The 12,341-nt window shown below is 41.0% G+C and overlaps 1 protein-coding gene and 1 long non-coding RNA gene across 2 annotated transcripts in view; one reads left to right on the plus strand and one right to left on the minus strand.

Moving 5' to 3' along the window:
• The window catches only part of LOC105539274, a 29,306-nt gene extending 27,210 nt beyond the window's left edge, over nucleotides 1–2,096 (minus strand). Inside the window, exon 1 of the long non-coding RNA XR_001006025.1 lies at nucleotides 2,016–2,096. This is a non-coding gene — a long non-coding RNA (uncharacterized LOC105539274). The remainder of the gene's footprint in view (nucleotides 1–2,015) is intronic.
• Nucleotides 1–12,341, plus strand: part of MACROD2 (MACRO domain containing 2) — a 584,358-nt gene that overhangs the window by 443,293 nt on the left and 128,724 nt on the right. Inside the window, exon 4 of the mRNA XM_011979458.1 lies at nucleotides 12,016–12,078. Within this exon, the coding sequence (XP_011834848.1) occupies nucleotides 12,016–12,078 (63 nt within the window). The remainder of the gene's footprint in view (nucleotides 1–12,015; nucleotides 12,079–12,341) is intronic.

Consider the following 12,341-nt stretch of genomic DNA (forward strand, 5'->3'; position numbering starts at 1 on the left):
GTTTGTTGTCTGCTCCAGCCATACTAAATTACTGTGACTCCCCAAATGTACATGCTCCCTATCACCTCTGGGGCTTGCTCCCCACCCAGTGGAACATTCCCTCTCTCCTCAACTCGTCCTACTCCATTTGCGTGAATAGTTCCCACTTACATCCATTGTGAAGCACCCGCCACCAGCACTCCTGCCCCACAGGCCCCTCCTAAGTCTTCGAAGATGCCAAGGCCTTTCTCACATAAGAGTTCCTGGACATGCTTTTCACTCCACCTGGAGCGCTCATCCTTCTCTCCCGTTTCACCTCATTCATTCCTACTGATTAATTTTGCTTCACAAGTACCTTAGGCATATCAGCTCAAATGCCACTTCCACAGGGAAGGCCTCTCCAATACCCTCGTTTGTTAGAAGCCGTCTTAGCAACCTACATTTCCCTTCATTCGCACTTATCATGATTGGGGATACTATATTTGTGTAATTATTTGGTTTAAAAATCTCTGAGAGCAGATCCCTCCAAGCACATGCTAAGACAAAGATTCAAGGGCCAGCAGTTGATCTGGGGAGTGATTCCCAGGAAGGGCCAGTAAGGAAGTGGTGAGGTGAGATAGAGAAGGGGAGGAAATAAAAACAGGTGCATGAACAAGTAGATTGTCCTGCGGGCAGCTGAGACTCAGTCCTGCAGAAGGACTCTAGGAAACAGTGTGGATGTGCTCTGAGGAATCCCACTCCAGGGGCATGGATGCCAGGGTAGGGGTATTAGTTCAGCCCCTCCTGTCCATCATTGGTTGAGGGCTGCTTCTGGGATATTAACTCCCCAGCACCTCAGTATTGGCAGGACAAGCATCCTGTTGAGACCAGAAAAAACCCTCAGGCCGCATGTTCAGGAGAAGAAGCCTCTGGTGCACACAGAAATCAGAGGTAAGTGCCAGGAACAATGGCCAGGGCTTTGACAGCTGCGGCTACAGTATCCATCTGTCCCACTGGACTCAGCCCCACAGCCCTTTTCCCCACTAGTTATCGCTAGAGCAGCACTGTTCAACAGAAATATACCATGAGTTACAAATGCTTGTGTTGTTTTACATTTTTCAGAAGCCACGTTTAAAAAAAGGTGATATTAATTTTCACGCTACATTTTACTTAACCCAATAGATCAAAAGTAGTATCATTTCAACATACAACCAATATGAAAATTGTTCCTTAGATATTTTACATTTTTTCACACTATATTCAAAATCTGACATATATGTAACATTTACAGCACATCTCAATTTGGACTTGCCTCATGGTCCATGGAGTGCCCATAGCCATGTGTGGCTAGTGGCTATCACAGTGGGCAGTTCAGCTTTAAAGGACAGAGTCTGGGAGAGACTGAGAGCTCAAAAAATGCTCAGTGACAAAAGTCTCAGCTGGGGCAGTGCCTACCCTGAGCAAATTTCACTGACCGCCCCCAGGACTGGAATTAGGTGCTTAACTTCAGAGCACCTGCTGCCTTCCCTGCTACTTCCAGCACAATGTTAGCTGTACCTAGCTGGGGCTTGTGTTCACTCATCTGTCTCCCCAGCATCCTCCTGGAGCCGGTGGGGCCCCCAACTTGTTCATTCCTGTGTCCGCAGCACCTGATACAATGTCCAGAACAGAGGAAGCTTCCCCCAAGTTTTGCTCAATGATGAATCTCTTTTAAGATAAGGTGATTAAATTATCATCTTTAGTGAAATGTTAGTGAAAATGCAAATTCTATACATTGATTTTATGAAAGGTCTATTTTTGTCTTACAAATATTAGTATAGCCGTAAGGGATTATTCATCTCATGGCTACAGAGATTCAGAATTTGGACAATGAACAATATAATAATAAAGTGGGCTGTTCATAGCCACATGTAATTAACAAAAATAAATCGCAGCATACTTTCTACTTTTACCTGTTAATATTCTGGAGCCTAGACCAATTGTATTAGTCTGTTTTCATGCTGCTAATAAAGACATACCCGAAACTGGGAACAAAAAAAAGGTTTAATTGGACTTACAGTTTCACATGGCTGGGGAGGCCTCAGATTCATGGCGGGAGGTGAAGGACTTCCTACATGGTGGTGGCAGGAGAAAACGAGGAAGAAGCAAAAGCAGAAACCCCTGATAAACCCATCAGATCTCATGAGACTTACTCACTATCATGAAAATAGCACAAGAAAGACCAGCCCCCATGTTTCAATTACCTCCCTGGGTCCCTTCCACAACACATGGGAATTCTGGGAGATACAATTCAAGTTGAGATTTAGGTGGAGGCACAGCCAAACCGTATCAACAATCATTCTCAAAGAGTGGGGCCGCACTCATAGCAGCAGGATCACCCGGGAATTGATTGGAATTGCAGTGCTCAGGCCCTGTCCCTCTCCACTGAACCAGACCCAGCTATTTGTGTTTTAACAAGCCCTCCAAGGGCCTCTACTGCACAGTGAAGTTTGAGGACCAGTACTCCAGATAAAGTAATTTCCAAGTTACTTCTTTAGAAGGAAAGCAGGAGATCTTAGACAACAGCTTCCTGTGCCTAAAATTCCACACAAACAAAACATTTGGTCTATCTGCCTGAAGGTGTGTGGTTTCTCTACTTGCAAATTTATTTCATATGAAGTAAAGAGAATATGTTGAAATTTATTCTGGTTGGTACAATGTCAAATAGCTATTAGCAAAACATTTGGCTAAACAAAGCTATTACTGGAAATCTGTAATGTTTAAAGAGAAGTAAAATACACATAGACAGCCCTCTTGTTTTTATACTTGTCAGTCAGCTTTGGGGTGGTTGTTGAGTTTTATCATCTATGGGATCATATTGAGGGCAAGAGCACATTTTTGGAAAAAGTTTATACAAAATCATGGGAGACCCATATATTTCTTTCGTCCTGAACTTCAAAATTCCAAATCAGCATCTTAAAAGTTTGATTCCTACTACTTAAAAGAGCATGTCTCAATATGGAAGGAACAAGTATTTTAAAGGAAGAAAGTGGTAGAAACACAGAATTGGTTTTTGCTTCCCATGATGATATGGGGCTGCGCACAACCTCAGATATATGTGTATTGAATTAGACCTTGGAGAGAAAATAAATTAGGTCCAGAGAGCAGGAGACTTTCCCTTTGGGAGTTGCCCTAGACAGACCCTGGAACTCACACATGTACATCTTCAGTCAGTGACTTCCCAAAGAGCCATTTGGGCAATGCCAAGTGGAGAATTGAAGCACTTACCCCTTTCATCCAGCAAAAATACCCAACATTCATTCATACCTACATATACGAAACAACATTTTTTTATTTTTCTCTGGGTAATCATCTCTAGCCTCAGTTTCACTTTGTGCAGGCAGAGACATCGCATGAAACCTTTCCATTCCTCTCCCTTCTGTCAACTCCTAAAGGAAACAGCTTTTGTCTTCTGAATAGCCTAATTTATTCTCTCTCTAGCATCTTGAACATTGTAGGTACTCAACAAACATTAATTGATGACAAAGCTATATAACAGCTTTTGAATTTATTCATAGGATGATTCTTCTATTTAAAGAACATCTTTATATACTTTCCATTCTTCAGCAAAAAAAAAAAGCAAAGAAAAAAAAATGTTTCATCTTGCCAGTTCTGTATTTAACATCTGCACAGAGCACAGTGTGTGCCTGTTTTAAACAAATGTGTAGGCACACTGGTTATGTAGATTCAGGAATGTAAATGACAATACAGAGAAATGTAATTTTTAGAAGAAAATTTAACCTTAAGGCTTAATGAAAAAAAAAATGTAGTTGCTGTTTTATCAGAGAGAGCGAGAAAGGGAGAGAACAAGGAAATCCCCTTGTAATACTGTTATGCTAACCTCATTTTGGCCATGATTTTCCCAGTTATAGAGTGGACACCAGGTTATGTGCATATCTGAGAACTGGTATAATTTATCATCAATTTGCGAGCATAGATCAACCAGTAGAATAACTGTGTCAGTATAAGTTGATTTCTAACTTCAGTTGTACCATGAAGTCATTGGAAGACTTTGGGAAAGTTACTTAATTCTCATTTGTAAGTTACTTTTAAAAAACAGCCACATGTATATATTTCTTATTATTGTCATTCCTTAATAGTCATTTATTGTGTACAGGATGCTTTGTATCTCTGCAAGGTGCTGCAACTTCCCCAGGGAAGCCCACATTCATGAATAGTGTTTACAAAGTACTTGGAAAGCCTTGGATTAAAAACTAACGGTATCAGAGTAAAAGTATTTGTATTAACATGCCATATGGGAGAACCATATATTGTCTATTAAGAGACTATGTGTGGTATTGAAAATAGCTCTCTGGTGCATTGCTTTGTGCTATTTTTGTACCAAGATATGCCATGGCAAGTTTTGGTACGCCTGGGTCATACCTTCAACGTTGAAATGCTACAAAATTCAATCCTTCCACAGGTATTTGTTGAGCTCCTTATTGTTCACTTGTCTCTCTGCTTACCATTACATAAAACATATGGAAGGCCCAGTGGCACCTACAGTCTCACGCATTTCCTCTCTTTGAACACATCTTGTTAAACTGAAGTCCCCATTAACAGGCACACAGGCTTAAAAAATTACAGGTTCCATTTTTCCTCTTCCTTCTACATGGACAATACTGTTTTGAGACACACTGATAGAGATAGGGCTGACACGACTGTCTTGTCTGTCCTAATGTTCGAAGAGTGACCCGTGAGTCTTGCACCCCCTCTGTTAACGGGGCATGGATGCAGCACTATTTCAGTTTATTTTGGGTAGAACTGGCAGCCAGGAGAGCACTACCACCCAGCATTTCTCCAAACTGCCTACACAAGCTGCACCACATTCCCGGAAGACTGTAAGTCATTAGTCTAGAGAACTATATTGAAACGAGTTCCATACAAAATCTGCCCCTGCCTGGGGAGGCGATTCCTTCTCTTAGCTAATTGCTCTAGTAAGGAGACAAGGGGCAATGGGTGTATTATCACAAGGTCCTGAGATCTTATGTCGGGGCCACCATCCTTGAAAAATTCTGTTCCAAATGACATGTGGAACCTCATGCTTCATAAGTAACTGAAAGATCCTGGAATAGAAGATAATTTACCTCTTTTTTTCCTGATTCATTTGTGAACTATCCAGGCAAGTCCAGGTGGCAAAAGTGTATTTCATTAACTGGAGAATAGTTATTGAACCCCTACCAGGTACTTAGGAAACATCGTTTAACAAAGCAGACAAAGATCCTTGCCTCGGTGGAGCTTACATTCAAGGAGGGGCGGGAACACATAAACAGTGAACATGATACCTACCTAAATTAGAGAATACGATATATTAGAAGATGATGGACAACTAAAGAACCAAAGAGAAAAAGTTGATCGGGATGAGAAGGATGGAGTGTGTGAGGGTGGGGAGGTGATGCAATTTTAAATGGAAAGTTCAGCACAGATCTCATTGAAAGGGGACAGTTAAGCAGTAACTTGAAGGGGCTAGAAAGAAAGCACTCCAGGTGGAGGGGTCAGGCAATGCAAAGGCCTGGGGAGAAGAGACCCCAGTATGCTGGAGGAACAGCACAGAGGCCAGCATGGTTGCAGCAACTGAACCAGCAGGATACTAGGAGAGAATGAATATATGCAGAGAAATAATGAGGGTCTCCACCATGCAGGATATTGCTGCCATCAGAGCATTCAAGCAGGGGAGTGGTATCAGCTGCCTCACACTTTAAAACAAACCAGCTTCTAGGCTGAGAAGAAGTGTTAAGAAAAGAACTGCAGCAGCAAAACATATCAGGAAGTCATTGCCACTACCCTGGAGAAAGGGGATGGAGGATGGTCCCAGCTGGCACTGGCGAAAACAGAGGGATCCTAACTATTAATACTTGTGCTCCCCACACTTCACCATTTGATTTTTGGGAACCATTAGTTAAGATCAAAGACACATGAAATGTTTAAACAAATCCACAATTTAATGAAATTCAAGCAGAAGCTGAGATAGATACCACACCTCATCTGCATACAGAACTGAAATATGATTCAAGGAAAAAAATAATCACTCTTTGGGGGAAAATGAAATTTCTCTCCTAATCCCTTGACACGTGTTTATGGAGCCCTTAACAGATAAGGCACTGTGCTGAGTGCCAGGACACCACAAAAAAAGGGACATCTCTCTGCAGAGGGCTTACGGCTTAGCTCTTGCAGGTGAGCAGAGGTCTTAGGAATCTGCAGGGCAAGAGAGACTCCAGGATTTGGCATGATCTGGACCCGTGTTTAAGTCTCAGCTCTGCCACGAACTGTGTGACTTCAAGGAAGTGACTTTGATCTCCCACAAGCTTGATTTCTTAATCTTCAAAAATGGAGATAAAGTCGAATAGGATGGTTGCGACGTTCATGGTTATGTGTGTGAGGTGTGTGAGCATGTAAAGGCCTGGTGCAAAGGAGACACCTATAGGAAGCAGCAGCTATGACTCCTGCTAGGTGGAGACTGTTCGCTGCACACCTTTTTATCTGCACTAAAAGATGCACATGAGGCTTTTCATTAAAATAATGAGGCAGCCAATGCAGAAACTTTTCTAAGAGTGAGCTATTAAAATAGATCAATCAGCTAATGACATCTCCTGAACAAAATTTGTAAAGGTTTGGAACTAACCTTCCCTCCCTCCTTTCCTTCCTTCTTTCCTTCTTCTTAAAGTCATTAAGCAGGGCTGAGAAAAGTAGGTTTAAAGTAGGTTTGCATTGGAGGGAAGATGGTGGTGAGGGGGCACAGAGTTTGGACAGGATCAGAAGGGCTTCTCTGTCCCAGACCACTGTGAACTAAAGAGACACAACAACTGAATGCTGTATGATTCTAGATTGCTATTAGGATATTCTTGAAAATTGGAAAAACTCAAATGTGATCTGTAGCTGAGATAGCAGGAATGTCATCTATGTTAATCTTCTGATCTTGATGGTTGTATTGTGGTTATGAAAAAGAATGTCCTTGTTTGTAGAAAATATATACTAAAGTATTCAAGGCTGATGGGCATGATTAGGAGGTGATTATGTCTGCAACTTACTCTCAAATGGTCCAGGAAAAAAAGAGTTCTTGTCCCGTTCTTGCAACTTTCTGTTGCTTAAAATTATTTCAGAATAAAAATGCCTTTAGCATTAAACACAAAAGTTTAGAGTTGTAGCACTGCACTCACCTGATATGAGAGCCAGAGGGGTTGATTCTCAATGTCTGTTGTGTTCAATGTTAATTGAATTAATCCAGATGAGATTATCATTTCCCACATTTTTGCTGACTCATAATTTACGTATCTTACCCAGACAACAAATACTTACATTTCTAAGTAGGCAGTAGTAGGCCCCGACATCAGCTAAGACTGGGTCAAAACTGTCCCCTGCTGCCATCAATTGCTAGCTGTGGAATCTTAACACCCCTGTGTCTCAGTTGTCTCATCCATGAAATGCAGATAATAATACCTGCCTCATGCAGTTGTTATGAGAATGAAGCTTGATAACTTTTGCAAAGCATTTAGACACTGAGTGGACCATATGCAATATTCAGTAAGTGTTAGCTGGTATTAACTAATATTATTCTGTTGCTCACATAGCTCTATAGTTAAATAAAACATAAACATCATTATATTGATGGCAGTGCAGACCCTTTAAGAGCATTCCTCTGTTATGTCAGCTAATTTTACTTTTCAAATATGTACCTTCTAGAGAATTTTGAAACGTATGAGTTGAAAATATAGATGGGGAAATACAAAATTAAAGACTGGATTTTTTTTATAAGAGACAGCTAATTTTTTTTAAAGTTAACTTAAAGCCTTCCTGAGCTGAGAAAAATAAATATATCATCTGTATTAATCAGTTATTGCCATAATAATGCTGTGCAATAAGTCACCCCAAAATGCATCCCCTACCACAAAAATTTTTATTCTCATGCTCACAGGTCTATAAGATAACTGTGGTCCAGCTGATGTAGGCTGGGCTCAGTGGGGTGGTTCTACTGCAAGCTGTGAGTTGCTTGGGTTCAGTTCCAGACAGTGACTTGGGTTCAAACTTGCTCCATGTATCTCTCATCCTCCTTAAGCCAGGAGCTACAGGGGCATCTTCTTGTCATGGCAAATGTCAGGAACACAAGAAACAAATCCTTTTATGCAGCGCATGTAAATCCTTTGCTCACATTCTCTCCACTAGCATTTCATTAGCTAAATTAAGTCCCATGGTCAAGTCCAACATCAATGGCATGGAAATATTTTTTGCTCACAATGAAAGGACACTGATATATGTCTCTGTCTGTGCCCAGAAAACTATAGACCTTTAGAAGAAAATACAACAGTATACCAGCAGGAAGTACACATCTGATTGTTTCCCCCATATAGGGATGGATTTGTTCAGACTTATGTCTCCTTTATCTTCCTATCACCATGTAGAGTTCACAAAAGGAACTACAAATATCAGGATAGCAATCCGTGATCATGTGGTTGAGATTTTGCCCTTGCAAAACTCTCCCATGTAGAATTAAACATGGACAGCTTGCTTATCATAGTCATGTTGCAGCAGGAGCCTCTTATTTCTATAAAATTTCTGAAACATTCTTGCAAACAGTACACACTCGATAATTATTAGTTGAAAGAGTAGGAGGCAGAGTACTAATACGGGAGAAATCAGAAGGACACAACCAGTAGAATTCTCACAGGTTTCTGTGCTTTTTCAGCATGGGAAAGTAAAGTGTTATATTATACTCAACATGAATGCTATGGAAATTTATCATCTGAAGTAAATATGTGATCTTAAAGGAATATTAACTAAGAACATTTAGCTTCTATGTGACATTATTTAAGCTAACAAAATAGCCTCGCACTTCCCTGTATTTCTTCACCTTTATCGTAAACCTTTTAAAATCCCTTCTAAAATCTCTTCTAAAAACCTCAAGTTTACACATCCCTCTGCTTAACTTTTTATTGTTTATGTGCTTCCTGTGATGATAGCTAGACAAACAAGGCTGATAAAAAGAAAGCTTGTCCTTATCAAAGACTTACGGGTAACTGTGTTAATGTGCCTTGCTTTTTCTACCAGTGGAAGCCCCCTATTTCACTAAGAACTCACCCATTTGCAGCATTTAAAATGGATGGAAAGTTCTAAGCCAGCCAAAATGTCCTTCTAAAAGAATGAAATGAATGTTAATCTAATTGCCCAAGAACGCGTACGCTGGGCTTGGAAAATAAGCCTTCTACATTGGTTCCCCCTGCTGGATTTGAGGATGCACTGTCTTGGAAATTGATGAATGCAATATAACTGGACCTTTTTATCTAAGGGCATGCTACTGGAATGGCAAATCCAGCATTCTTCTAGAAAGCATTCGCTCTGTGATAAACGTGCCAAGTGTTTCTTGAGTTTGCTTCCCAAGGGCAGAAATACTGCAAATAGAAAACTGTGCCTCTGAGACTCAAAGTAGAAAACAAAAGCATGCCACTCAGATGTCTGTTCTAGCGAGGGGGGTGGCACACAAGGGAACTAAGGATAAAAACCCAGAAGCAGTAGACTAGGTAAACTGCCAGACTGGTTGTTACTATCAGAAAGCTGGATTTCGGGGTCTGACCATGAATTTCCTTTTTATGCATTTACAACTATTGGAACCAATTCCTCACATTTCTGTAATTTAATTTCCGTTTTTCTTTCCCTTCTTATCTTCTTCTCTTCATAAGAAATCTCCCTACCTCTACTCTGTAGAAGATGTGGTAACCAGACTAATTTTAAAGGAAACTTGTAACCTGCAAACGTCAGGGCTATTGTGAAGTGTGTTAAAAGGCCTGTCTGTTGAGGGAGACAGAGAAGCTGGCAGATCTTTCCTGCTTGACTCTGAAACCATTTGGTGGGAGGAAAGGGACAGATATTGGCTAAGTTTTTGGCACATGCTCCTGCACCAACTTGGCCTTGTTAAGACAGCAGAACAGCAGAAGTGACTATTTCCTCCCTAGAGCAAAGGCCAATGCTGTTTCCTTCATGGAGAACCAGAACAGGGAAAATGTCAGATAATCATGTGGTACTTGTAAATATGCCATTTAGGACACTGAATTTAAGTGGCATACAGAGCCACCCCAGGTTCTCGTATTATATTCAGGCCAGGTGTGGTGTCTTATGCCTGTAATCCCAGTACTTTGGGAGGCTGATGTGGGAGGATTGCTTTAGGGCAGGAGTTCAAGACCAGCCTAGGCAACAAAGCAAAACCCCATCTCTCCAAAAAAATAAAAAATTAGTCAGGCTTGGTGGCATGTGCCTTGTAGACCCAGCTGCTCAGGAGGCTGAGGTGGGAGGATTGCTTGAGTCCAAGAGTTAAAGGTTGCAGTGAGGTGTGAACATGCCACTGCACTCCAGGCTGGACAACACAGCAAGACTCTGTGTCTATAAAAAAAACAAAAGAAAACAAAAAGTAGTTATATTATGTTCACCATCACAAACGACACAGGGCTAAGCCAACACAGGGGATCCTGTACATATATTTATTGACTGCATTCTTCGCCAAACTCAGAGTATAACTCTTTTTTCTTTTTTTATCCTTCTATTATAAACTTTTTTCCCCCCATTTAGGTCAAATCTAAATGTTTCCCCATCTGAAACTTTCTTCAATAGGTCGTTTTCCAGAGCTGCAGGTGAAATGCTTCCCCACTGCTTCTGAGGCTCTTGCTTCAGCTCTGCTACTAGTGGCCTCCCCTTGGGAGGATTCTCTTGCCTCGGAATTAAGAGTTGATAGGAGGAGAAGATGGCGGGTCAAAGCATTCAAGCAAAACAACGTTAAGTGATTCAGGCCTGCTCGTGGGTCAGAAATTTTTAAAGGACTCAGCTGGATGTCTCTTCTGCTCCTTGTGACACTGGCTGAGGTCACTGCTCAGCTGCATTTGGTTGGCAGCTGGCTGGGTGGAAAGGTTCAAGAAGGCTTGGCTCACAGGTCTGGCCCTTCATGCTCCCCACACATCTTTTCTCTCTCTCTCCGTGTGTCGCCCTCTATTTGGCAGGCTAGCCTCAGCTTCTTTACAGCATGGAGGCTGGCTTCCCAGGGGTAGAAAGTAGAGATTGCCAGTTCTTGAAGGGTAGCTTGGAGGTCCCAGAATATCACTTCCATCGTATTCCATCATATTTGTCTAAAGAAGTTTCACAGCCAGTCAGGACTTAAAGAGAAGGAATGGGCTCCACTCCTTCAGAGACAAAGCATTTGTAGCCATTTTTAACCCACATGAATATAGGTTGGTAACTTCTGCTTCTCTTTTCTGTACTTCACTATATGTTTTATACTTTGTTCTTACGTCTTTGTATAAATTCATCATTTTTATTTGCTTCATTTTCCAAACCAAAAGACCCTCCCGGCAATGACTTATAAAATCATGCCTATACTTAACTACTTAACCTTCAAAAAGTTTATTATTTCCACAGATAAGTCCACAGATATAGTAGCTATTTTAAGAAAAAAGAAAGTTTTAGAAAGTTGCTAATATACAGCCTTCATTGCACCTGACCAGTTATTTTTCATATAATTATATATGATAGCACAAATTCAACCAACATAATCTGTTCAAGACAAAATATTTTATAGCATAGGTATGTTAGACTGCCATATGCAAGTTAAGTGAAAATTGACCCTTTTTTGCAGCATATATCACACAGAGAAGTAAAGGGCAAGAAACTTAGCCAACCTTCCTTACACAGTGCATGTTACTTAAGTCAAGGGAGAAAGGTGGACTGGAGTTGAAGTTTGTATTATATTTTGGGAAATGCCAAGCAAGGAGAGACTTGTTACCAGGACCACTGAGTGAATTTTGTTTACCGCAGTTAAACATTTCATCTAGCAAATCATGTGAGAAGGGATGAGTATAAATGCACCTATTTATGTAGGTAATTTTTCTGTTTCATGCCTCTGATTCATCTCTCTGCCTGTCTTTATGGGCAGTCATGCTACATTGCTTACAATTAATTTCAGTGCTGCATATTAGCCATAAAGAGATATTTCACAAGTTGGCCTGATGCATTTTTTTTTTTCCTCTGTGGTTTTCTTGAAAGATGAGAATGGTCCAGAGGAAAAGCAAAGTGTGGAAGAAATGGAAGGACAGAGCCAAGATGCAGGTAGGCTCGGATTTCTTTTGAGAAGCTGCCTAGGCCTTATCCGCAGAGGTGAACAATAACTTCACTCAATATTATTATCTGAAAATGCTTATAGCTTTCACCAGATGAATTCCAGTGTTCATTCAGGTCTCCCTCAGGAAGCCACCATCTCCGATAACTGTAAGTTGACTGTGCTTTCAAACAGAGTGGTACATTTTCACACATCCTTCACCAATTCCATTTTCTGCCCTATAACAGTTTGCCTGGTAAAATTCTAAGAGGGC

Source organism: Mandrillus leucophaeus, unplaced genomic scaffold, assembly GCF_000951045.1.
Source record: "Mandrillus leucophaeus isolate KB7577 unplaced genomic scaffold, Mleu.le_1.0 Scaffold202, whole genome shotgun sequence".
In the NCBI taxonomy this organism is placed as follows: domain Eukaryota; kingdom Metazoa; phylum Chordata; class Mammalia; order Primates; family Cercopithecidae; genus Mandrillus; species Mandrillus leucophaeus.